This window comes from Ahaetulla prasina, chromosome 2 (genome assembly GCF_028640845.1).
Source record: "Ahaetulla prasina isolate Xishuangbanna chromosome 2, ASM2864084v1, whole genome shotgun sequence".
NCBI classification, from domain to species: domain Eukaryota; kingdom Metazoa; phylum Chordata; class Lepidosauria; order Squamata; family Colubridae; genus Ahaetulla; species Ahaetulla prasina.
The window spans coordinates 156,821,117-156,847,452 of NC_080540.1; the positions used below are offsets into that span (position 1 = coordinate 156,821,117).

Genomic DNA, 26,336 nt, shown 5'->3' on the forward strand with positions numbered 1-26,336 from the left:
ATCAGTTGTCAAGCATCAGTTGTCAAGAATGTAAATCACTTGACCATGGGGATGCTGCAATGGTCGCAAGTGTGGAAAATGGTCATAAGTCACTTTTTTTAGTGCTATTGTAACTTCGAACAGTCATTAAATGAACTGTTGTAAGTCAAGGACTACCTATATTTAAGCTTAACTAGCAGTAAAAGGCATGAATCCCCCTTTATACTTAGGACAATAAGGCCATAAAAATTATGCAGGAAATTTATAACAGACCCTCCCCAAACTTTTTTCCTTTCTTCAAAGCAGCTGTGACTGGAAAAGATTCTTGTACTACCAAAAGGATGAGATTCTCCAAAGAATTTCCACACTTTTTCCAGTCTGACCAGTGGTGAAATCCATTTTTTTTTTACTACTGGTTCTGTGGGCGTGGCTTGGTAGGTGTGGTATGGCTTGGTGGGTGTCACAAGGGAAGGATACTGCAAAATCTCCATTCCCACCCCACTCTGGGGCCAGCCGGCGGTGGTATTTGCCAGTTCTCTGAACTACTCAAAATTTCTGCTATCGATTCTCCAGAACCTGTCAGAACCTTCTGGATTTCACCCCTGAGTCTGACCCCCAAAACAAAACTGTTTATTTCACTACATAAGGAGAAAGATATTTCATCTGCATATTTCCTCACTCTGTAGCTAGCAGAGATTTTTTTTTTGAACTAATGTGAAGGGGACAATAAGAACAAAAATTTACACCCAGTAGATAAAAGGCCCAGGAGGATTTGGGCGTAGCTCTTCCATATCACCTAAAGCCAGGCTTTGAGAATCAGCTAGAAGTTTCATTTTAATCTCTTCAAATTGTATTTCTCACAGTTTAAGAGGAGAAACTTTTCCCAACACTCTCTGCTGGCCCCTGATGTTGCTCAGAGAGAAGTAAAGAAAACCAAATCTCGGAGGGGAAATGTGCCGTCTTTTTCAATATCCATAAGAACTCATTTATTGTAGCATGTTGGGGAAAGGAAACTTGATGACAAAGCATTGGAATCAGGGAAGAACAGTAGTGCAGTGGTTAGAGTGCAGTACTGCAGGCTACTTCTGCCGGCTGCCTGCAATTTGGCAGTTCAAATCTCACCAGGCTCAAGGTTGTCTCAGCCTTCCATCTTTCCGAGGTCGGTAAAATGAGGACCCAGATTGTTGGGGGCAATATATCTGTAAACCGCTCAGAGAGGGCTGTAGAGCACTGTGAAGTGGTATATGTAAGTCTAAATGCTATTGCTATTGTTAAACAAACAAACAAAAGAGATTCCCACTTAAAACAGAAACAGTATAGAATCAATGGCTCTCTCCGTTTTTTCCAACTCCTATTTTGAAATAAAATACTTTGTGGATTTCACAAGTAGGTGTATGTAATGCATTTTTACAAACAGCTAGAACTGAAGATGAAAGGGAAACCTCTGTATCATTTCCCAAGTCCTAACACAACATTAACCCAAAGCTTTTTACCCGCATAATGAGTTTCATGTAGATACGGCTGTTGGGTCCAGAATTTTCCAGCTGGAACCACTGGTCCAGGGTCAGATTATCAGCACTTAAAAGGCGGGACAAGTGGATTGTGATGGAGCCCAGAGTGGTTTGTCGGTTGTCATCTTTGACCTATGGAGTCAAAAAGAAGAATTTCTGCAGCTGCTGTTGTGCAGAAAGTGGCTGGATGGGTTTGGAAGAGAACAGGAATCGTACCTGTATATCAATATCCTCAACAGTCGGGTCTTGCAGGAAAAAGCGGAAGGCATCATCCCAGACAGGGGAGACAGTGTTATAGACAACCTAGCAGGAGAAAGAGAGAGAGAGGGAGGAAGGGAGGAAGGAAGGAAGGAAGGAAAGAAGGAAGAAAAAAAGAAAGAAAGAAAGAAAGAAAGAAAGAAAGAAAGAAAGAAAGAAAGAAAGAAAGAGGAAGAAAGAAAGAAAGAAAGAAAATGAATTACAATGTAGCATTGGCGAAAAATGACAATGGAATACTACTGCACTCTGTAGGCAGAGTTAGAAACAGCATTCTTTTGATTGATAAGCTCTCTCAGGAATTAGATCTGGCAAACAGCTTTCTCTACTAGAGCATTTTTTTCTAATGTTCAACTGGCATCTGCCTATCTGTAATTCAGACTCTTGTTTTATGTCCTGCATTCTATGATTAATAGGAGGTGTTGATCTTCTTCTGTATGACATAATTTCCGGCATTTGAATAGCTTTCCTTCCTCACTCTTCTCAAAGCCAAATACTGCCAGTACTTTCAATGTTCACAAGATTTAGTTTCTAGCATTCACTCATCCTCTTTGTCTTGCTTTGCTGTCAGAATGTGAAGCAGAGGAAAGAGCAACCTGGCACCCAAATCTCATGCTAAAATTCAAACTTGTCTGAAGCCCTCCAAGCAAGCTGCTACTGTTCTGAATTTAGATACCAGAATGGATGATAAAAGTTAGAACCAGCCTTCCCACCTAGGCACTGTTTCTATGAGATCATACAATTTGGAGGAAATGGGACAAGATGCATTTCACCCTGTAAATCTGCAATGTGCTACCAGTATTTCCACATTTATATAGTACATCAAATGGCTATAAATGGAAGGCAACCAGAAAAAAATAAATGTTCTTACCCGGCTCTCCCGAGTGACATCCTGAACTGATAGCTGGACCATAGGATTGGGCTCCTTACTAGATTTCTTCAGCTGAGTAAAGTAAGAGGAGATAAATGATAGTATTCATCTGGGATGGACATAGTGGAGAATCTTAGATGACTTAGATGAGGGAATAGAAGGGAAACTCATCAAATTTGCAGATAAAACTAAGCTGGGAGGAATAGCCAACACTCCAGAAGACAAATTTAGGATCCAAAAACATCTTGATCAGACCTGAACAATGGGCCCTATCCAACAACATGAAATTTAAGAGAAAAGCAAGGTTTTACACTTAGGCAGAAAAAACCAAAGGTACAAGTATAGATTAGGCGAGACCTGGCTCAAAAAATCATGTGAAATATTAGTACCTCTTTATAAAGCCTTAGTAAAACCACATCTGGAATACTGCATCCAGTTTTGGTCATCACATTACAAAAAAGATGTTGAGATTTCGGAAAATGTGCAAAGAAGAGCAACTAAGATGATTAAGGGCCTGGAGATAAAAACGATGGCAGCAATTGGGTATGGCCAGTCTAGAGAAAAGAAGGACTAGGGGTGACATGATAGCAATATTCCAATATTTCAGGGGCTGCCCCAAAGAAGAGGGGATCAACTTATTTTCCAAAACACCAGAAGGCAAGACAAGAAACAATGGATGGAAACTAATCAAGAAGAAAAGTAACCTGGAATTAAGGAGAAATTTCCTAACAGTGAGGAAGGACAATTAACCCGTCGAACACCTTGCCTTCAGAAGTTGTAGATGCTTCATCACGGGAGGTTTTTAAGAAAAGACTGGGCAGACACCTATCTGAAATGGTATAGAGTATCCTGTTTAAGCAGGGGTTTAGACTAGAAGACCTCTAAGGTCCTTTCCAGCTCTATTCTGATGGATTAATCTAAGAATCTTTAGGGATTTTGGATCTGTATATCATAGCATTCCTTGCTACAGGCAATACTGAGGCTTTTGGGAGATCAGCATCAGCACACACTTTTGATGCCCAACCTGTGATGTGCCGCTTCTTCATGTAGATTCCTCCACTCTTAAAACAAGACTTGGAGGAACCTCTGTTCTTATAGCATTGTTGAACAAATTAGAGGCCGCAGTTGCTGCCCCCCCCCCACAGCTGATGACAATCTTAACTGAGGCTTATTTTGGGGTAGGGCTTATATTAGGAGCACAATTAAAATCAGGCTAGGGCTTATTTTCAGGGAAACACGGTAGGTGAGTAGGCTTTATGTCACATAATGCTTATGTGAAAGGCTTAAATAACTTTAAAACCAGAACAGCTAAAGATGAAGGTAAACTGCTTCTGCAGTGGGCTAGAGATGAGATAAAAGTTGTCACGAAGAATATAGTTACCAGTAGTAGGATATGTGTTTAGAAACATAGTCTGGCAAAATTTTAGGTCAACATACCTAAGAAAAAAGCTCCCGACTTTTCATTTATAGAACTTTAAACTCAACACAATCTTGGATGACTTAATAAGCTGATCAACCGTGAAGTTGCAGTAATTTTGTCTACCTCCATTAACTAATGCACAGGCCTCTAAATTTTACAAGGTGATCAAACTCAGGCCACATGGCAGAATGTTTTCTGTACAAAGCTGCATCATGCAAGTTGCACTGCAACGAGCTCTTTAACATCTTTTACAAGTTTATCTCTCATGTTTATTGGAACAGGTCTACCTTTTATGTACCTGGACTACTGATCTCTAAGTATCAGTTACAATATAAGCAAAGAAAACACGTACACAGAAAGAAGAACACTGTGGCTAAAACACTGGTGCTGGTCACAATAGGATATTTATGATCATATTTTTAATATAAATAGTTGTAAAACTACCTAGAGTCCAACATGATGGAGGTAATGTATAAATTTCATGTATAAATAAGTGGCTTTAAAAAAGACATTTGCTTGTGGATGCTTTGCCCCATCACTCTGCCCATCCCTTCCCAATTGTTCCAATTCCCAGGGTTTCCAATTTTGGAATAGGAAAAACTTATCAACTTTCAAATTCACACCCAAGCTCTGCCCCATTTCATAATAAAAAGTGACTTTGGGTTAAATAAAAGAACCTATTGTGAAGGAGATGCTATCTTATGACTGACTACTCACTGGCAAGTCTTGTGCTCTGTCTAAATATATCACCAAGATGGCTGCTGATGGAGGATCTGGCTTTGAGGAGATAGTTTTGTTCCACTGAAGAACCTTCAAACAGCATATAAAAAATATATCAGCATTAATTAGCATTTTTCACATAACATCTAGCATATCTATATCCTATAGCGTATCTTCCATCTCACCAAAGAGACCCAGTTTTGGCTCTCAACATAGTCTTAACAAGATAAGATGTTTACAAGCCATTTTTCATTTTAAACTTTCTTCTAAAGTTGTGCTCATCTTCATACCAGTTTATATCAGGGCATTTTTCGGAGATTATTCCCCCAACTCCCCAGTTAGTTTCCCATCATGCCTTCCAAGCCGCAGAACCCTGCTTGTCTTGTGGAAATAATAAAAAATATGTCAATTTGCAATTCATGGTCCAAATTTAATCCCGAATCCTATCTAGTTCTCATAATACGTATATTTCTCTAAGGAAAGTTTCCTCTAAAAGCTTCTAATTCGAAGCTTTGAGACTCACCAATCTTTGGCTTCTCCAAGTAAAAAGAAACTCAAGTAATGACTGATATTGCCATCCCCAAAACACCACTAAACCACATGATTCTTCTCTAAGTGTCTGCACTCACTTGATCCAACTTGGAAACATCTGACATGAGTGTATGCCATTCCAGACGTAAATGCACACGAGCCTGGCCCCCATCTTGTAACGGGAACCACTGTCAGGAAAGCAGAAAAGAAATTAAAAATTCTCTATGGATAGGAAAACCCTTAATATTTACCAACAGAGATTTCTTCCTATAACTCAGGGATGCATAACTTTTTTTGGGGGGAGGTGGGACGGGACTGAAAACCAAACTCTGATCTTGAGTGATGTAGCACGGCTACATTCTGTATATCACACAAGGGCACAAGTTAATTTTGCTTTAAATGAAATCAATTCAGTTAATTGGAATATATTCTCTTTAGTTAGGAGTTTCCTTCTATTAAAATTACAATTTCGTAGCAACATTTGAAAAGGCTTTTGTGGCTGTTTATAGTTCTGGAGCCTCAAGTTGTACCCTTTTGCTTTTGTAAGATTTATGGTACAAGTTGTTATAGATACATACAAAAGTTCTATGACACTTTTAAAATCTTTCTACCATCCTATTTTCTGCCCCCGCCCCAAAAGAGCTTTTATAGTCCCCCTTGTTTTCATTTAGCTGAAGATTCTCTACTCATGACTGTACCAGGGGTGAAATTCAGCAGGTTCTGACAGGTTCTGGAGAACCCGTAGCGGAAATTTTGAGTAGTTCGGAGAACCGGCAAATACCACCTCTACCACCCCAGAATGGGGTGGGAATGGAGATTTTGCAATATCCTTCCTCCAGGTGTGGGGAGAGAATGGGGATTTTGCAGTATCCTTCCCGTGGGGTGGGAATGGAGATTTTGCAGTATCCTTCCCCTGCCATGCCACGCCCACCAAGCCACATCACTCCCACCAAGCCATGCCCACAGAACCGGTAGTAAAAAAAAATGAATTCCACCACTGGACTGTACCCTTGTAGTTGTGTTTAACCAACCTATAGTTGGTTTTAAGTATGAATCAGCCATCACCCTTCCTCAGTGCTCACCTCCTCTAACACACGAGCCCTGAACACCTCCCCAAAGTCCAGCTTCATCCTGAGAAAAGAAAGTAGATGCTGATAAAGGTATATCCACCAATTCTAGGATTTTAATGAATAGTCCAAGATACAGTCAGATTTATGCAGACCTCATATATCCAACTTCTTGAGCTGGGGTTGAAGCTGCTGATCTTTAGCCTGGATTTTTAACTATTTATATTTTTTTCAATACTGTCCCAATCATCTCCAGCAGTGAAGTTCCAGTTTCCAACCCACCATCACTCATTCAACTCGGTCTCAATTTCCTGCTTGACTTGAAACCAAAACCCAGCCAGCTTCTCACCTGCCCAAGAAGTCATCCTGATCAGGATCTTTGTCAAACAGCTCCACCTCCAGTTCCTGCCCTGGTACCTCGTGTACAACAAACTGTAGGGACAGTGAGGTGGGGAGTCAGAGCAGATACCACTAATTGTGTAGGCCATAGGAGTGCTTCTTCCAACAGAGAAAGGAAAGCAATGATAGTTGTATTGCATGAAATGGAAAAGCTAAGATAAGATGGAGATTAGACATGACATGTAGCATCCCTAAACATTTATATTTAAATTACCACTTTATCTGGCGGATAATTACCTCATACATTTCATTCCACTTGGGATTGAGGTCTTCATCAATGACTTTGCTGGTGAAGACCTGGGTTCCAACACGCACAATGGCATATGGATCTGACTTGCCCTCAATCATCCCTTTAATGTACTTATCCTTGGACTGCACATTCTTAGCCTCCATTAGATATACACGGACAATGCCCTGAAGGGAGAAAGAAGATCATGTCCACCACTCCAACTCACCAAGCAATAACATTCATCTCACCAGTCATTTTGCTTTACCCTGGGAATTGGGCAGCGGAGTTCAGCTGCTTCATGGAGATCAGGGATCAGTGGGATGAGCAAGCGGTTGGGGAGAACCAAGAAAGAGGCAATGGAGTCCATGATCATTGTGTCAGACAGTGAGCTGTTGAGGAAAACAGATCCTGCTGGTCACACTATGTCTTAATAATCTGCTAATCATGCTCTCTCAATAAGTTACCTCATGCAAAGATAAACACATACTCCAATATCTCTCAATGCCATTCTACTTTCAGAATATTCCCCTTCAACAAAATCAATTTTCTTCCTCTTTTAAGTTTTTCCTTCAGCCTGTAAAATCTTGCAACTTTTGGCTCTCTTACACATTTAGTTCCACGGCAGGCTGTAATCTGGATTCACAGAAGATGCCTTCCCAAGCAGTTTTGGCCGATACACCCCTAGGTCTTTCCAGAAACAGTTATGCTCATTTCCTTCTTGCGCTTCTCTTATAACCTTCCAGAAAGTTAGGGCCACCATAAATTTACCTCAGTCCAGGGATGTCCAATAGATTGGTCATTCCTGTCCAATTAATGTCCAAAGCCTGGAAAAAACGTGCAATGTAGAAGTTAGTAGTAAATCCACTGTAGAGGGTTGATAGCAATGAAATAATCGAGATTGAAGGTATTGCAAAGATCTCTTCATAATGCTGTGTATTATGGCAGATTATTTGAGAGATTGTTTAATGATAGAGTTTAATAAAATACATATAACTTTCCAGTATTTGTTTTATTAAGAAAACTCTACTACATGTAAACCCAAAGCTTCTACAAATGGCTTTATTTATGCACAGGCATTGCTTGATCCTAGAACACTTGAATCAATGGCATTTGAATGGGTACAATCAAGAGCCTATGAAAAAGCAACATTGTTTTTAACACTCAAAATACACTGTCCTTTGTTAAACTTACTTTTGTAGGATACTGACAAACAGAGGAATCAATAACAGATCACTATCAGTCAAATGAGTAATTGACCAACGTAGGAAGATAAGGGAGACATGAAATTGACATTATCACTGAGATACATACAGATATCAACCACACTTGGCATTCTGGATGTCCTCCCTTTTTCTTTTTTTTTTATAAAAAGTTTTATTTTAACATTCATATCCAATAACATATTTAATGTACCATCATATACAATTAATCGGACCTTTTTCTTATGTCCTCCCTTTTTCTTATGTTTTTAAAAATCCTTTTTATTTTGCTTCTTAACTAACTTTTTAAAACTTTTTATAACTGTCATATATGTGTATGTGTATTTATATACTATTAAAGATTTCATTCCTGTAACCTTTAACTCAGGTAGAAACAGTGCATCGTAGGGCAACAATTTTTGAACCAAGGTATGTCAAATGGGATGACCTACAAAGTCTGTCCAAAATCCAAGACCCATGGATTCCCAAAGTACTGAAATTTGGCAAATTTTATAAAACAGTGTATAACATAAACATTGTCATAAAACAGTTTATGATATAGTTATCAAACACCATAAAACGTTTCCTGTTCTGAGTTTGACTTAGCTATACAGTTCAACTTGGGCTAAACAGTTTATGACATGATACCAAATGTCATAAAACATTTCCTGTGCTGATGTTTGACTGTGCTCTACAGTTCAACATGAACTATTTTCAAGGCAGATGCATCTCTGAGGGTATCCCAACTTTTCCAGTGAAGGCAGCGCATTTGAAATTCTATCATCATTCATGGCATTAAGGGAATTTGGTAAGGGAATATCTCTAAAAGGATGACCCAACAGGTCATGAGTTTTTCAACACGAAATAATATTTCAGAAATAACTTCTACATATAAGAGAAGGCCTGAGTAAATGATTAGATTTTGGAGATGCAATGACACTGATACTTTATTTCAGGGGTGTCAAAACATAATTTCCCTGAGGGCCGCATCAGGGTTGGGTTTGACCTCGGGAGGGCCGGGGAGGGGCCGTGGCCAGGGGGCATGGCCAGGTTGACATCACTCATGTTGCGGGTGCCCGTGGTGGCCTGAGCGCTCTGCCAGTGAAAATGGGCTCCCGAGCTCCGTTTTTGCCTGCAATGGCCTCCTGCAACCCTCTGCCAGTGAAAACGGAACTCGGGAGGGCCATGGGCGGCCCTCCCAAGCTCCATTTTCACTGGCAGAGGCATTGCAGGCTGGTCCTTTGCTGTTTCCAGGGCAGCCCCATGGGCCAGATTCAGTCCACGGGCCTTGAGTTTAACACCCCTGTTTTATTTTATTATATGTTTCTAGAGAGTCTAACACACTTCACTTAGGAAAAGATGTTCTGTGTTAATTCAATTTTGTGATTCAACATTTTCAGATGTCGCTATTTTTTTGAACTTTATTCCTATCACAGGGAGTTAACAGCTGGACAAAGAACGTAGATTTTCTATACTTTATTTAAAACTAAACAATATATTGTTCAGCATTGCAAAGACAAACAGATGGCTCCAACTATATAGTGGACTGCAAAATTGATGTTACCAACAATTGATGAATCAATAACATATCAATATAGATTAGTAATGTATGAATATATGCCCTGCATGTTTTTGTTTCTTTTTTAGAGCTTTCTTTTTAAAATAATTTTGTCTATTCCTTGTTCTTTGTATTTAGCACGTGCCTTTTGGAACATCATATCATGGAGGTTAGATTGGCCTCAACGCTACTGCCTTGGTAAAAGGATCTGGAGCTATGGACTTGTCATTGTGCTTGGGGATCTAGCAATGTGTTGAATCTGCAAGATACTTGTACGGATTGTGATGTACGGATTGTAAGTTGTTTGATGGTTTTAATTGGTTTTAATGATTTTATATCTTTTGTTGTTTTATATGTATTTTGCTTATTGTTTTTGTGTCCGCTTTCGCTGCTTGAGGTGCCCAATATCACAAATTTGAGATGGGTGTGAAACAATAACAACAACAATTGACTGGCAGTTTAGGAAAACACCAGGAATATATCCGAATACTTACTGGGCGACGAATGAAAAACAGGGTAAGAGCTCCTATGATTGGGACGTCTCCGATGAGGGGTTCCAGAATGACTCTCAACATGCCATGTAGCTACAGGGGAAATGAGAAGCATGAGATTCCCAATTTCTGGGCTCTGAAGCAAGCGTAGGATGATAGTCCTTCCATATCAACAAAGACTCGGTTCACTTTGACGAACAGGAGGGGGCACAATGTCACAGGGTAGGTCAAGATTTGAGCCTCCTTTCAACAATGGTAGGAAACTGAAGCTAATGGTATCAATGAAATATCACCAGCCCTTTTTGCCTTCCAGTGCTCAAAACTATTTGGCTTAACTTTTACTCTCACCCTCTAAATCACTGTTTCTCAACCGTAGATGAGTGGACTTCAACTCTCAGGATCGGCTGGGAAATTCTGGGGGGTAGAAGTTTGCATACCTTAAAGTAGCTGAGGTGGGAAAACATTGCTCTAAAGAGTTCAACACAGCTGAGGAATCCTTTCTTGAATGCCCAGAATTAATTGGCTCCCTTTCAAAGATTGGTGAAAAGACACCAGATGGGCAGAGATGTTTAAAAAAAAAAAATCCAAGAGGAAGAAAGGCAAGATGGCATTGCTGGGAATAATACAGCGTGTTGCCAAAGTAAAGGTCTCCTGCATCATTCTGCAAATGACAGAATTCTGAGAGGAAACTATTTTCAGAAATATAAATGCCATCACCGAGAACTAATTCAGAGATATCTACAGCCCAAGATCAGCCTGGGCAGGAATTATTAATGTTTTCTAAAGCTTCTAGAGAATATCAAGTTCCGAGAAGGAATGTGGTTTATTTAATCTTTAAAAACCTGAAATAAGATATAGTTTGCTGATTTGCCTTTCTCAATCTGGTGCTCAGAGGTGTAGACTTTCCTAATTCCCTGGGAGAAAGGCTAATTTTGACCAAGACTTAGATCTCAGTCCTAGCCTACTTTACCTGCATGCCTTTCACTCCAGCCTTGCAGAAAAATTTCTTCACTTCCACGTCAATCTGGACATCACCCACGTAACTGTCACAAAAGGAAAAAATCAAGAAAAATAGCAATATGGGGACTGAAGGAGCAAGACTACACAAGAAAGGACCAACAAAAGGTCAAGAGCATTGATTCTCAAAGTGTGGTCTAAGGATGTCCTCTCAGGGGGGTTGAGATGTCAACGGTATAGTTTGAAATTCTCGGTTTTGATTTCTAAAATTGATAGCTATAACCCTCATAACCAAAGCGCTTTGTAGTCCTCAATCATTTTTAAAATGTCAACAGTTGCTGGAGCCAAAATGTTTGAGAACCACTGGTCTAGAAAATGGTATCTCCTGCAACTCTGTCCATCTGAGCAGCTTTTTTCAGAGGCTACTGCTATCGGTGCTTTCCTATTTTTATTTCCCCCGCCATAACTGCCACCTGAACATAGTTCGTATACTATACTATATATATTGTTGAATAACCATAATTCATTCAGTGATTGCTTGGAGTTATGATACTGCTGAACGATTTGGGGGGGGGGGGCTACGATGGTACCTTGTAGTTGTAGCCATTGTAATGTCCCAGCAGTCGCACAACTGTGATTTTGGCTGGCTTGGCAACCAGCCTGCACATTACAATATTGTAGAATCCTCTGGTCACATGATCGCAATTTGCAACCTTCAGTGCCAGGTCCCCACAAGCAAAATCTCCTTGAAAGCCGGCAGGAGGTCATAAATGGTAATCACATGACTGAGGGACAATGTGACTGTGCGGAATTCGCCTAACAATAGCAACGGAGACGGCTACAACTGTTGTCACAAATTGGCATCTGATGTAGCGCTTTTGACTATGTGGCTAGGCAATGGAATTGCAGGTCCCAATTACTCATTCAGCTAGGACTACCTGTCCAGTGACAGTAATTGCAAAAGGGAATGCAATTACTGCACAAGGGAATGTAATTACAGCATAGAGAAATAGTACTATCTGATGATGATGATGACAATAATAATAATAATAATAATAATAATAATAATAATAATAATAATAATAATAATAGTACAACAATAGCAACCACCACCACCTTAACAGCTCTTAGGTCCTTGGTTAGGACCTGAACAGTTAAGTTTTTACCAGTCCCAGATTGTGAATCAAACTGAAGATTTAATAATAGCAACAATAGCAACATCAATGGTAATAATGACACTTTTAACAACATTAAACCACATCTGTCTATCCCAGGTCCTTGGAAAGAACTTAATAGGTGGATAAAAATACCAAATCCAGCCTAACAGCTGGTTGACTGTGCAACCAACCATAATAATTTATTAAACTTGTATGTCAGCTGACTTTCAATGATTCTGGGCATCACAGCAATCAAATAAAGAAAAAAAAGATAAATAAAAGACTGTATCACTGGGCCCATGACTCAGCTTGTCTCTAATGGAAGAAAGAGAAAAGACCAGAAGGGTGTTGTCTCAGAACAGGGAGTTAATTTTTCCCTCCGCAGTGCTGTTCATTTTTCTCCATCAGGACAAAACGTCCTGTTAAGGTGTGTTTTTCTTCCAGGAAAGAGGGTGCTGTGTGCCCAGCTGCCAAAATACCGTTTATCATCATAATTTGCCATTCATTCCATAAAAGACAATCATTTTTCTTAGTTTCAACTCCGATAAACAAAGCTGACAGCTAGCAGCAAAACCAAGTCTTGCAACTCACCTAATGTTCAAGTCCAGCAAGATTTGCTTCTTGTTCATGCCTGTGTGGACTTTGACTCCAATGACTTTGAGGGGCTAGAAACAAAAGCAGCATTGCTTCTAAATAAATGATCATGTATCTAGAAATATGAGCCTTCACTCCCACCCATCCCCAGCAATGTGCATACGGAGGCAACCAATTCATTGTTTTTTTGTACTGAACTCAAAGACTAGTTTGAGTAACTCTTACTACTTTCTGGAGACCAGTTCCCAACCTGCCACTCAAAAGTTAAGTGTGGCCCATACCTCTCCAACAAAGATCTCTCCCTTTGAAATACTTCTGCTTCTTTAAATTCAGTTTGTACTATTTTTCAGATTAATGCTCTCCTATTTTATACATTGTTGTTTTATTATGTCTTATGAATGCAACTATTGAAAAGGTGGGATAGAATCTGCTGGTATATTCTATTATTTTTAGCTGATAGATGCTGACATAGCGTAAAAAGAATGTAATGTGATACGTCTACTACTCTTGACAACGGGAGACAGACAAGGATGGGAGGGGGTACAGTAATTATAATGCCTGACTTTCCACCCAATGTTTTGATCAATTATTCTGCTGACCATTAATTTACCTTTTCTCCCATGTCAATCTTGCTGAAGGTGAAGGTCTGCAAATGGGTGTTAGAAGCGCGTATATTTGGGGCAATATTTTCTACCAAAAGCTTCTCCATGTATTGGCCAAAGAAAGGCCAAGCCTGGGCCAGAATCTGTCACAGAGGAAAAAATCAGTCATGTAAGTATTTTCACACAACCATGACTTGCCAGGGAAGGAACAACTGAGCTAATCGCTTCTCACCTTATTGAGCCATTCAGCTTTCTCAACTTCTGGAAAACTGACCTAGAAAGAAAAGAAGTAAAAATTGATTTAGGCAAGTTAAGACAACACGTCTGCTATGGGCTCCTGACTACATTGGAACCTCAAATATGCAGATTCAAATATGCTGCACTAGGCCTTAACATGTGTCAACAAAAATACTGGCAAATCCCATCTATTGCTCCAGTCCTTCACAAATCATTCATCTTTGTTCAAATCTGAAGCTTAATGTTTGCAATTCTCAGTGTGCTTATTAGATTCCATTGATTTCAGTGGGACTTTCTTCTGAACAAATCCACCTAATATTATGCTGCTAAAACTCTGGGCCTAACATCATACTCATGATCTTCTTAACATACATAACTCAAACTATGACGTGCAAAGGCTGGCAGCCCTCAGATTAGAAGAACTTTTGCAAAAACCCAGGTCCTTTGAGACTCCCAAACAAAGCAACGGAGTTATCACTCAAAGATATAATTAAGCCTAGGATGACTAACTACATTCCAACAGGATCAAGAATGTGGGGTTGAGTTCCTTGGAATGTAGAAAGAGTGTTGCTTAGTCATCAATCTTCAATGCATCAGCTGTTGGGTGAAGCAATTTATTTCTGCATTGTGATCTTTCAACTGTTTGCTGAGACGGGGAAGGCTGGGAAGTGGAGATACTGCAAGAGATGTTGTGTCCAGGGAGCAATGACCGATGACATGGAAAAAAACAACAACCAGCTGATCTTTTCTAACATTTTAGCAGGCATCAAACATGGCCCCTTCTTCTCGTTCCATAGAAAACCTGTTGATAGTAGACTGAACATAATTTGCTGTTTTATGCAGAATAACAGGACGCTTCCAATATTAGTTAAAAGTCTCAATGCTGTATGTGTCATGACTGCAAAAAAAAAAAAATAGATTTAGGAGAGGAAGATACGATTCATCAAATCCTCAGAAATCACTGGGGTGTTGTGAATAACTTGGCAAGGAAAAGATCTTTCTTTCTCATCTTTTTTTTTTAAAGTTGTCTCTAGCATGATTGTCAACCTCAAACTTATAAAATGGTTTTGTACTGCCGTCTTGTTTTAGCAAAGGCAATGAATTGCCAACCAAAGCTCTTGATGACAGAGGTTTGATTAAAGCTTACTTAATGTATTTTGTGGATTGCATTTTCAACACAATTAAAATGGAGTAAAGTCTCATTTCTGCAAAGTATATTGATAACCCGACTTACTGAATATCTGAAAAATATTAATCAGATACTGATATCTGACTTCAATTTCCTTTGGAAATATTTCTGAGTTTTTTGGTATCTTGACAGCCGGACATTTAGTAATAGATTAGTAGTCTTTGGAATGTCTGCCTGTAGACGTATACATTTTAGTCAAGTTCATCAACACACGTATGACAAGCTGATAGCTAATAAACTCAGTAGTACCAAAAAGAAGGAATTTTTTGATCTTTCTTCTGACAATTCTTTGGAAATAAAAATCTCAACACAAGCTCTCCCTCAATTGTGGATCAATGAGCAAAAGGAATTGAGAAGTCTATCTCCACATTGATTCCATTTCCACCATTCTCTTTCTGCAAACCAGATTTTATTACATTTAGAGCAGGCGTCTCCAACCTTGGCAACTTGAAGACTTGTGGACTTGTGGAGACCCCTGATTTAGAGCAAGTACTGAAACATTGTAAATGCGGAATGAAAAACAAGAGGATCCCTCTCAGAAACCAAAGCCAGGTTTTAGGAGTTATGCAAAAATAAGTTCACTCTTTCTATTTAAGAAAGTTGCTTTTAGTTTTGGTTGGAAATTTTATTTTATTAAACCATACAGTTTTATTTTACTTAATATATGACATTTGTGTGGAATATAAAATATTCCACCCTGATGCAATAAAATGGTTAATTTTAAATTCATTGTGATATAGTTTCAGAACTCTTGTGATAGACGGCGGGTGAAACTCCATGCTTGTCACATGAAACGTTTTAACAATCTTGGAGTAAATGCCTATGTGAAACTAGTCATTTACCATGAGCAATGAAAATTCTCTTTGTATTCCCTCAACTTCTGTAACAGGAATCAAAGAGTAGAGACCAAGACCTGTGTTGTTCAACACAGGAAAAAGTGAATGATTGCAAGTTATGCATGAATAGCAAAGAAACCGGAGGATTTGTTGATGGAAAGTTTAATAAAGGTGGGTAATAGAGAATAGAGCATTAAGACTCACAAATGCTAACAGAAAGGCAATTGGTAGCTGTGGTCGGTTTGTTGTAAGGATCTTTACAGCCCTCTCTAAGTGGTTTATAAAGGCAGCATATTGCTCCCAACAATCTGGGTCCTCATTTTACCAATCTCGGAAGGATGAAAGGCTGAGTCAACCTTGAGCTGGTCAGGGTTGAATTGCTGGCAGTTAGCAAAATTAGCCTGCAATACTGCATTTTAACCACTGCGCCACCATCACTCTTATGTTTGATGAAAAAGCAAGAATATATGTATAAAAGCATACTTCATCCCACTTAGTTATATCAAATAAAGGTTGTCAGGAGAAATGGAAAAGTGAGCTGACTCCATTTAGAATAGGATACTTAAGTATATGTGATAAACAAGACTGGATCCAGACTGCATGAGCACGGAGTGAAAGTGAACTGAATCGAAAAGGGAACACTCAATACAAAAGGGGAATGTTGAGGCAGTTTGGTCACACAGGCAGAAATGAATAAGGACTTGGTCAAACACAAACATAAGGAAGGCTGAAAGGAATGAGCAGGAGAAGATCATGATTGGACAGAGTTAATGACATCCTGAAAAAAGAGAGAGGTGACAATTTTAAAGAATGAAAAAAATAATATATAAAAGGATGCATGAATGGATAGTTCGCAACAACAGAAAGCTATGGAGTGATTTTTAAAAATGGTATTTCTGTAAATGGTATTTAATTATGTGGTTTTTGCCTTATTTTCTTTGGCTTACTACTGACTCCTTTACTACCCTTTGCCCAACACTGGAGAGAGAGTAATTTTAGTTAATACAGTTTATGTATCTTTTTCGGTAGTGATACCCACTGGCCCCATTTTAATATCCCATTAAGCATTGCTTTCATTTCCCTACTTTTGACTGCATTTCTAAAACCAGAAAGTTAATGGTTTTCAAGGAAGTTGTCATTGCACAACCTCAATTCTGGATATGCTTTTCACTGACTTTTGTTTATGTATGACTTTTATCAGCAAGGTTTTTAAACTGATAACACTCATCCTAAGTGCTGCCATCATCAATTGCTAACCTTGGTTTTTGTCTGTCTGCACTCACCTCTCTCCCCATGACACATGAGCATTTTTCTAGGAATGTAAATGGGGAAGATAGGGTAACCCTGATGATCTAAAAATCTGTAGTCTCAGGAACTATTAAGATAAGAATTTGGACTGCAGCCTTACTCAGTCCCTCAAAAGTCAATTCAAAAGTCAAAGTGAGTTTCCTGCCTAGAGAGGCACAGAATTCTTCGCCCTGCTCCTTGCTCCAAAAATAAGGCATTAAAAGGGTGACAACTTCTAATTCACAGTGTTTCAAACTTAACAGAACAATATGACCCATTTCCAAAGTAGCATGAATGTGTTATTTTGGGATGTTGTAACTAAAATGTCATAGGACAAGCTAAAAATGTCCCACTTCGAAGAACTTGAAAAGAAATAACTTTTGCTGAAGCTTGACTAAAACACTGTGGTGGTTCTGAGGTGACATAAAAATATAAGATTTGAGGCTGAATCAGCATCAGAAAGACTTGTATGTATGGTATATTCTGTATTTACCTATGATGGGGGATTTTTCATATTTACCCCCCTCTCTACCCTAAGGTAGTGTGTATTTTATATATTTGTATAAGTGCTAAGCAAGCACTGTTTACAACCCCTTTTCATAACATCAGAAAAATTACACCCAGTAGACCCTAAAATAGTTCTATGAATTATCTGATACTATGAAGAAACGCTTAAGTAAGAAATGTTTCATTTAGAGATATCTCAAAATGGTTGCAGAGAACTCAACAGGAATTCTTGTCTTGGAAAGAGTTTATCATTAATAATAACACAACATGCCTTCCCCATTCTTTTGCCGTTTTATATCGTCAGTTAGTTTGCTCTTAAGTCCTTTGCCATGTCATTCCTTTCAAGTCAATTTAGTTGATTGTTTTAAATAATTACAGTAACCAGATCTTGGCAGCAGATGAAATTACTCAATAAAGATTGTGGGCCTGGAATGAGTGATAATGCTTTAGGCTCAGGAATCATAGATATTTGTCTAACTTTTGCTTCTGGAAAAGAAGATTGAGCAAGTTAAGTTTTTTTCCTCCACTTTTGCAGATTAAAAAAAAAAAGGTAATTTGAGAAATGATTTAATTGGAAGCTATCATATTCAGTCAGCAAGAAGCAATATAGATATTCAGTTTTGTGGAAGAGTATTCAAAATCTGTCAGATTTTCCAAATTCTTTCCTTTCTGATTGATAATATGATTATGTGGCTCCTACAGATAGATAAAAGCAGTCTGCATTAATAAATAATACAGATATTTTAGGCTGGTTTCATCTATTTCATGAACAAAATCATGATGCATGAAATGTGTCAGTGTGAAAAAATAATAATTCTCTTAGATTCAGTAACGGTGACACCACTTTTAGTTGGAATTATTACAACCACAAACTTCCTATCTGATTTTTTATATTTCTCTTATTTTGTAGGAATTCTGAACCATTCCTCCATGGAGAACTGCTACAAGTTACCACTTAGTAATGTTTGGGTGTTTATCTGGCATGAATTTCTTGTTTCTGGTTCTGACACAACACTTCCATGGGAGTTAAATATGGACTTGACTTGCAAATGCAAAACAAATTTGGAGTTTTTTCTTCCCATTCATTCTAGACTTTTTAGAATTGTTATCTTGTTGAATGACCTATCTGAGCTTCAGTTCAGTTGGCAATCAGAAGACTAATATTCTCCCAACACAAAATATTCCCTAGTCATGGCACTGTCACCTCCATGATTAACGATATGATATTCTTACTTGTGGAAGGCATTGCTTGATTTGGGCAAGGATACTATCCAGGGGTGCTATTCAGCAGGTTCTGGAGAACCGGTAGCAGAAATTTTGAGTAGTTCGGAGAACCTGCAAATACCACCTCTGGCTGGTCCCAGAGTGGGGTGGGAATGGAGATTTTGCAATATCCTTCCTCCAGGAGTGGGGAGGGAATGGGAATTTTGCAGTATCCTTCCCCTGAAGTGGGGTGGGAATGGAGATTTTGCAGTATCCTTCCCCTGCCACGCCACCAAGCCACGCCCACAGAACTGGTAGTAGAAAAAATTGAATTCCACCATTAATACTATCTAATGCAGAGGGGGCACAATGGCTCAATGGTTAAAAACACTGAGCCTGTCAGCTGGAAAGCTGACAGCCCAAGTTTGATACCCAAGCACTGAGGGACGGGGTGAGCTCCCATTCCTTGCCCTAGTTCCTGCCCACCTAGCAGTTCGAAAGTGTGCAAATGCAAGTAGATAAATAGGTACCATTTTGGTGGGAAGGTAACAGTGTTCAATGCCCTTTGGCATACAGCCACGCAGGGCACATGACCATGGAAAATATCTTCGGATAACACAAGCTCCCTCAGCCCAAAACAGGAGATGAGCACCGTGTCTTACAGTCAGACACGACTGAACAGGGAAACCTTTACCTTTTACTATCTAATGCAAGAAGTTCCAGGTCTACTCATCTACTTAGAACAATCTTCAGAAGCCTGGAAGATCATTCTGCGACCTGTTGGCAAATTTAAGATGAACGCTGATGTTGTTAAAGAGGCATAACTTCATCCACGCTATTTGCTCATGAGTCCCATTTTTAATCCATTGTTGTGTTCTCCAGTTCTTTGTAATTTCCTAGATGCTATATTGTGCTGTATAAATTTCTTGTTAACGCACACTGGCACCTCATACATTAAGTTAGTTTATTTATGAAATAAATGACAAGCAAACCTTGGCATCATTTGTTTGCTCAGATTTGCATTATATATCATTAGGGTTCACACAAATAGTTTTACAGAACTACACAAGCCAAGAAAACGCAGGATCCTAATATATTTATGTTCAGAGGAAATGACTGTGTTTATTTTTGAAATGTTTAATCAAGAGTGCCTCAAGGAAAATAAACACGATGAGCTGGTATCAGCAGAGAGCTTGGCTGTAGGAAATGGTACTGGCAAAATCTAAGTTCCCTGGGGCAAGAGAGCTGCTTTTATACAGATGTCCATCATCTGCTCCCACTCACTTATGTGTCAGCATTCCTCTGCTGCACCTGGTTTGCTATAACTGACTTAATGTGGTTGGACTACCATGGCAACCAACAGATTCAAGGATGCATCATCTGATTGCGGCAGGAACTTCCTCATATCAGCCACAGGGACTCCTGTTCTAAAGGATGTAAGTTCACAAACCTCACTTTCTAACCACTTTTAAAAATTGCTCATTAACTAAGTCTAACCTATTAGACACCTTCAGAATGGCAACTTTGAAAAGTAATTTCAAAGTAATTGAAAATTATAGGGGATCCTGAACAGTCTCCAATCCAGTTCAAAAAAAGAATGTAATCATAAATTTCAGTATTTAAAGAATCAGAAATAAACAGCAAAAAGCTAAATAAGATGTTGATTCTAGAATGTTATAAAAAGACTAAAAGCCCAGGTAACATTGGAATATTGAAATTTTTACAATAAGAGTTTGGAATTACGGTAATTACGAAGATCAAACAGCTTCTTATAAGAAATGGATCCTGATTTCATTTATTTGTAAAATTTATATGCTGCCCATCTCACTCTGAAAAGCAGCTTTGGGAAATAGAAATATGAATATGAAATAGATTTTTGCATTGAAATATTACAATTTCTGACACAAACAGGCATTCAACAACATAAATACTTTGACTGCAGAAAAGCTCATGGAAGCATTAAGAAACAATTCTTCCGAATTTTACAGCTCTTTCTTCCACTCATATATGTTATGTGTAGAAGCCACTCTCTTTTTGCACAAAATGAATGGTTTTCATCTGTCTCTTGATTTAGTACAGGTAGCCCTCAACTTATAATATTTTTTTTAGTGACAGTTCGAAGTTACAAAGCAAAAGTGAAAAAAATGACTTATGACCATTTTTCACACTTACAACCATTAGAGCATCCTCATATGATCAAAATTCAAATGCTCAGCAACTGATTCATATTTATGACCATTGCAGCATGATCAACTTTTGTCAACTTCTGACAAGCAAAATCAACGGGGAACCAGTTTTGCTAAACAACTCTGTTATCAATCTAACCACTGCAGTGATTCATTTAACAACTGTGGCAAGAAAGATCGTAATATGATACAACATTCACTTAACAAATGTCTTAGCAACAGAAATTTTGGGTTCAATTGCGGACGTAAGTTGAGGGCTACCTGTAAGACTGGCTGATTTCTATACACTTTGATTCAGATCTTGTGAGATCTGGTTCTCATATATGAATTCTATTCAGTTGAAAATAAATTACATATTGTTGTATTATTGATATTAGGGGCCATATAAGATTGTGGATGATGTACCCTGTTTCCCCTAAAATAAGACATTCCCTGATAATAAGACCAATCAGGCTTTTGAGTACATGCGCTAACCCCCCCCCCAAAATAAGTCCTCCCGAAAAATATTTAACCGCATGCACAGCCGGTCCCCGCCATTTCCTCTGGTTAGGGTTAGAGAGACAGAGCTGGAAATCAGGTAAGATGGCAAGAGGAGCCCTGTCTTTCTCCATGCACCCCAAAATAATAAGACCTCCTCGAAAATAAGGCCAAACTCTTATTTCAGGGTTCAAAAAAATATAAAACAGGGTCTTATTTTCGGGGAAACATAGTAGTAGTATTAGAATTAATAAAAATAGCAGTAGTAGTAATAGTGGGTCCTGTATAATCTAAAATCTACTATCTCCCCACAACAAGGGAAATCTTTTCCTCGTGGGTTCCACATAATTTGCCAAGAGTTCAAGGAAAAGGGAGAATTATAAAACAAACCCACAACTCAGCTTCACTGACTTTGTAGATTCCTTGAAATTAGCCGATACTCATGCCCTATGCTGCTGATACAACACAGTGAGGCCTTGGAAGTCAGGGATCGTGCCTCAAAGATTCAGCTGTCATATGGCTGATATACGGTCAATATTTACCTTTTATTCCAGCCCAATAGCTTGGAACTAATTTTCCATTAGACTTTTTTTTTAAAGTTCAAGTTTTGCTCAGAGAATGCTGGCAAGAACTCTAAAGCCAACACTGCCTTCTAAGGATAGCTGGCATCTCTTGCCAGAGGGAGAAAACATAAACTTCTAGCGAGCATTGGCCTTCTGATCACAACTAGTGCTCTCCAAAGAGGTCAAGACTACAACTCCCAGAATTCCCTGGGAATGTGAAACCATACTTCTGAAGAACACTGGTTTAAGCAAAACTGAAATTACCAGGAGACAAGGATGGAATATTATATCTGTAAAACCAGCTTTCAATTCTCGCTTGTGACCAGCCTTCTGATTTTGAGATAAAAGAAATGTTTCTGCCTTCATAACTTGTGATTAATGCTGTTGCTGTTGCCAGTGGATGAGGCTATGCCAAAGCAATAGAAGAGCAGAATAGCAATTTTTTTGTGAATAATTTTATTTATTATTAAATGTATTTGCCATCTGGGCGGCTTACAGCATTAAAACCGCAAAACATAAATAATAAGGTAGAATTCAGAAGAGTTTTGGCTTAGTATGATGTCCAAGGAACTTCAAAAGCAATACCAGTTAGAAACCTAACAGAAATTAAGAATTTATGAGTCACTGTGTTGATCTCCTCACTTTAAATATCACTTATAATGACCCTTAAGTGGCTTTTTGACTGTGGAGTATTAGAGCTCCTCTTACTGTTTTAGAGAAAGAAGTCAGGGCGCTGCGTTTTTTTTTAATCACTACATGAGAAGTTATTGCTCATATTTTCCAAAGGTCTTGAATTCATCATTTTCCAACTTCCCTTAAATCAGATTGCCCATACTAGGACTACATGAAATATCTCAATCTAAAATATAGCCAATCATTCAATTATTGGAGATTCAATCTATCAGAGGAATGAATCCTAGCAATGACAGAAATTCACAGAAACCGTGATCGGTTTGTAGAAATAAATCATAGCTTATTAGAACCTGTACAAATAAAACAGGTGTATAATAGTTCCTGAGTACACATATTTTCCTATCCTTATTGTAAAGCTAGCAATATGGCACATTTAGCAACTCTCCCTGAACATGGCCGAAAAACCCAAACCTCTCATAGTTTGAGTTCAAAATATTAAGCCATAGTTGCTTTCTTTGAAATAGTAGCATAACTGTTCCCATAGACTGAAGAGCAGGAGGTTTCAAATATCCTTTCCCCAAAGCTCTCAGGGTCTAAACATCTGGCCTCTTCTTTTTGCCTTGGTATACAGTAGTTGTCTGGTTCAGAGGTAGGATTCAGCAGGTTCAGACCAGTTCTGGAGAACCGGTAGCAGAAATTTTGAGTAGTTCGGAGAACCAGTAAATACCACCTCTGACTGGCCCCACCCCCATCTATTCTCTGCCTCCCAAGTCCCAGCTTATCGGGAGGAAATGGGGATTTTGCAGTAACTTTCCCCTGGAGTGAGGTGGGAATGGAGATTTTACAGTATCTTTCCCCTGCCACGCCCACAAAGCCACGCCCACAAAGCATGCCACGCCCACAAAGCATGCCACGCCCACAGAACAAGTAGTAGAAAATTTTGAATCCCACTACTGGTCTGGTTGTTCCTGCTGCTACCGCCTGCCTTCCAGAATATGCTTTTCCTAACCTAACCCAAGTCTGGAAGAAATAAGGCTTCCAAACCTGTCTTACCATTGTGGGTAATAAAAGGTAAACATTTGAAAAATGAAATATTTTCTAGAAATGTATCCTTCTGCCCCCACAGCTTAGAGGCACATCACTCCTGATTTCGGCACTTCCCTTTCTCCATTGGGAGAGGAATCCATCCCACAAGAAATAAACAAAATCAAATTCAGTGAGCTAAATTTTCAGTCCACGAGAAATGTAAAGATAAATCTTCAGGAAAACAGTCTGAAATTATACAGAATGTTCCCTTGCGAAAAGCAGCAAAGGATAGTCAGACTTAACTAGCACACACTGACAAAGGAAGCTAAAACTCCAAGCGAAATTTTAACTGTAACAATTACTTATTCTTTAAAGATAATTTGAATGTTGGAACAAAGCGGTCTGCTTCTTTGCACCTAGATCAGTGATGGTTAACCTTTTTGGTGCCAAGTGCCCAAGCGCAAGCGCACGAATGCACACACGCATGCCAGAACCCCCAAAATGTGATGTGCACACGCATCCCCCACACATGCGCGCGTCCGCCATGCATGCACCCTGCCTCCCCTACACAGGCGCCCCATCCCCCCCACACACTCTGTTTTGGCTTTTAGATTGGTGCAGGCGGCTTTCCAGGCCCAAAGCATGGTGCAGGGGCGCCTCACGTGGTGCCCCTGTGCCCTGTTTTGGGCCTGGAAAGCCGCCTGCACCAACCTGACCCCCCGTGCATGCACCCCGCCTCCGCACATCTCCCCCATGCATCCTACCCCCATACATGCACGGCCAGAGACCTGAAGTCCAGCTGGTCAGCAAGAGGCGCACGCGCACATGCGCGGTAAAGCTGGTCTGGGGCAACGGCTGGCGTGCCCACATACTGTGGCACACTTGCCATGAGCTCGCCATCATGGACCTAGATTTTTCCCTCATGTCTGGGGTAACTCAGAGCTGCCGGAGACAAGATACTTGCTATTTTTTTCTCAGTTCACGTAGAACAGTGTCTCTTGCTCCATGTCTGTGGAATTCTACCCTTTTTAGTGCAGAGGTGGGGAATGATGGTCCCTTTATGACTTGTGGACTTCAGCTCCCAGAATTTCTGAGCAAGCAAAAAAAAAAAAAAAAAAGAAATAAAGAAATAACCCTTTTTGCCTTCTGAAATAGCTGCATTTTCCCATCATGAGCAAAACACTCTTCCAAATATGGCCCTTTCCAGACAAACTGTTTCTAGAAGTATAAAAGTGTTTCAAAATCAGCTTGCTCTCTCTAATGTTATTTATTTATTTATTAAACAATTTTTTATGGCTGCCCAACTCACACAAAGGAGGCTTGTGTGGCTTACATTAAAAATTACAATATAAAAAAACCCCTCACCCCCCTGCCCACCACCTTCAGAACATAAGAGGAATGCCAGGGAAAAATAGTCAGGAGCAGTGGTGGGATTCAAATTTTTTTACTACCAGTTCTGTGGCCGTGGTTTGGTGGGCGTGGCAGGGGAAGGTTACTGCAAAATCCCCATTTCCTCCCAATCAGCTGGGACTTGGGAGGCAGAAAATAGATGGGGGCGGAGCCAGTCAGAGGTGATATTTACTGGTTCTCCGGACTACTCAAAATTTCTTCTACCGGTTCTCCAGAATTGGTCAGAACCTGCTGAAACCCATCTCTGGTCAGGAGTGTCTCTGATTTTCCAAAAAAAAGGAGAAGGAGAAGGAGAAGGAGAAGGAGAAGGAGAAGGAGAAGGAGAAGGAGAAGGAGGCGGCTCTATGTTCTACTGAAGCTTCAGGTGGCCACAGTGCAAGGAAGGGTGTTAAGCATAAGACTGCAGTCAACAGCTTGGATTTGTGCCCAGCCCTGAATGCCAAAGGGAGACAGGTTTTTTTTCCCTCCCAGCTACCATCCATGTGTCTATAATCGTTTCTTTCTGGCCTTTTAACAATAACAATAACAGCTCAGTAGAAGAAAAATGCAAAACTTTGGCCAAGAACTTCGAATCTCCTATCTCCACGAGCAAAAGGCCCTTTCTCAGCAGCTGTTTGCTTCTCTTGTTGCAGGGGTAAAAAATTAAGAGGGGGTTGAAAAACATCAAGGGCAAAACAAAACAAAACAAAACAAAAACCTTGTTTACATCATTGCAAAACAGCTCGTGAATAGTCACAAGCATTTGATATAACCGCAGTTCTCTAAAATAGCTGCACTATTGAGATCTTAACTGTTGTTTTTTTAAAAAAGAGTGTACTTTTTGGATGTTTGCTTCAGCCAGTGTTTTGTATCCAGCTTACTCCACAGCCTCACATTTCATTGACCATAAAGACTTATAACTTTCTACTGGGCTGGAAATGAGGCGAAGGACAAGGAGAGATCACTCCCTTGTCTGTAATTTTAAATTGTATCAGATTTGCAACCTAGGCATATTCCATTTGCGAACATCGTTGAAAAGGTTCAAAATCCCCAGGAGGAGAGGACACCAAATATTGACAGCATGACTGTTTATGAAAAAAAGCATTTGAATAATATCGTGCGGAGGGTGGGGGAAAAGAGGGTCAAGTTCTCTCCTTGAAAACTGCAGAACGTTTATTTTCAGAAGCTTCATGAATATTAAGCAGGGAAGGGAAATAAATCACCTAAGATCAAAAGGACTGAAAAACAATTAAACAAGTGGCC

At 39.5% G+C, this 26,336-nt stretch overlaps 1 protein-coding gene across 1 annotated transcript in view; it reads right to left on the bottom strand.

The window, feature by feature from the left end:
* ESYT1 (extended synaptotagmin 1) overlaps positions 1 to 26,336 on the bottom strand; it is a 79,288-nt gene that overhangs the window by 25,165 nt on the left and 27,787 nt on the right. Inside the window, exons 2-16 of the mRNA XM_058170692.1 lie at positions 13,773 to 13,814; positions 13,549 to 13,683; positions 12,936 to 13,009; positions 11,201 to 11,273; positions 10,234 to 10,323; positions 7,751 to 7,806; positions 7,248 to 7,371; positions 6,991 to 7,167; positions 6,704 to 6,786; positions 6,370 to 6,418; positions 5,386 to 5,475; positions 4,754 to 4,846; positions 2,617 to 2,688; positions 1,707 to 1,793; positions 1,473 to 1,622 (exon numbers count right to left, since the gene is read on the bottom strand). Coding sequence (XP_058026675.1) covers positions 1,473 to 1,622; positions 1,707 to 1,793; positions 2,617 to 2,688; positions 4,754 to 4,846; positions 5,386 to 5,475; positions 6,370 to 6,418; positions 6,704 to 6,786; positions 6,991 to 7,167; positions 7,248 to 7,371; positions 7,751 to 7,806; positions 10,234 to 10,323; positions 11,201 to 11,273; positions 12,936 to 13,009; positions 13,549 to 13,683; positions 13,773 to 13,814 — 1,395 coding nt within the window. The remainder of the gene's footprint in view (positions 1 to 1,472; positions 1,623 to 1,706; positions 1,794 to 2,616; positions 2,689 to 4,753; positions 4,847 to 5,385; positions 5,476 to 6,369; positions 6,419 to 6,703; positions 6,787 to 6,990; positions 7,168 to 7,247; positions 7,372 to 7,750; positions 7,807 to 10,233; positions 10,324 to 11,200; positions 11,274 to 12,935; positions 13,010 to 13,548; positions 13,684 to 13,772; positions 13,815 to 26,336) is intronic.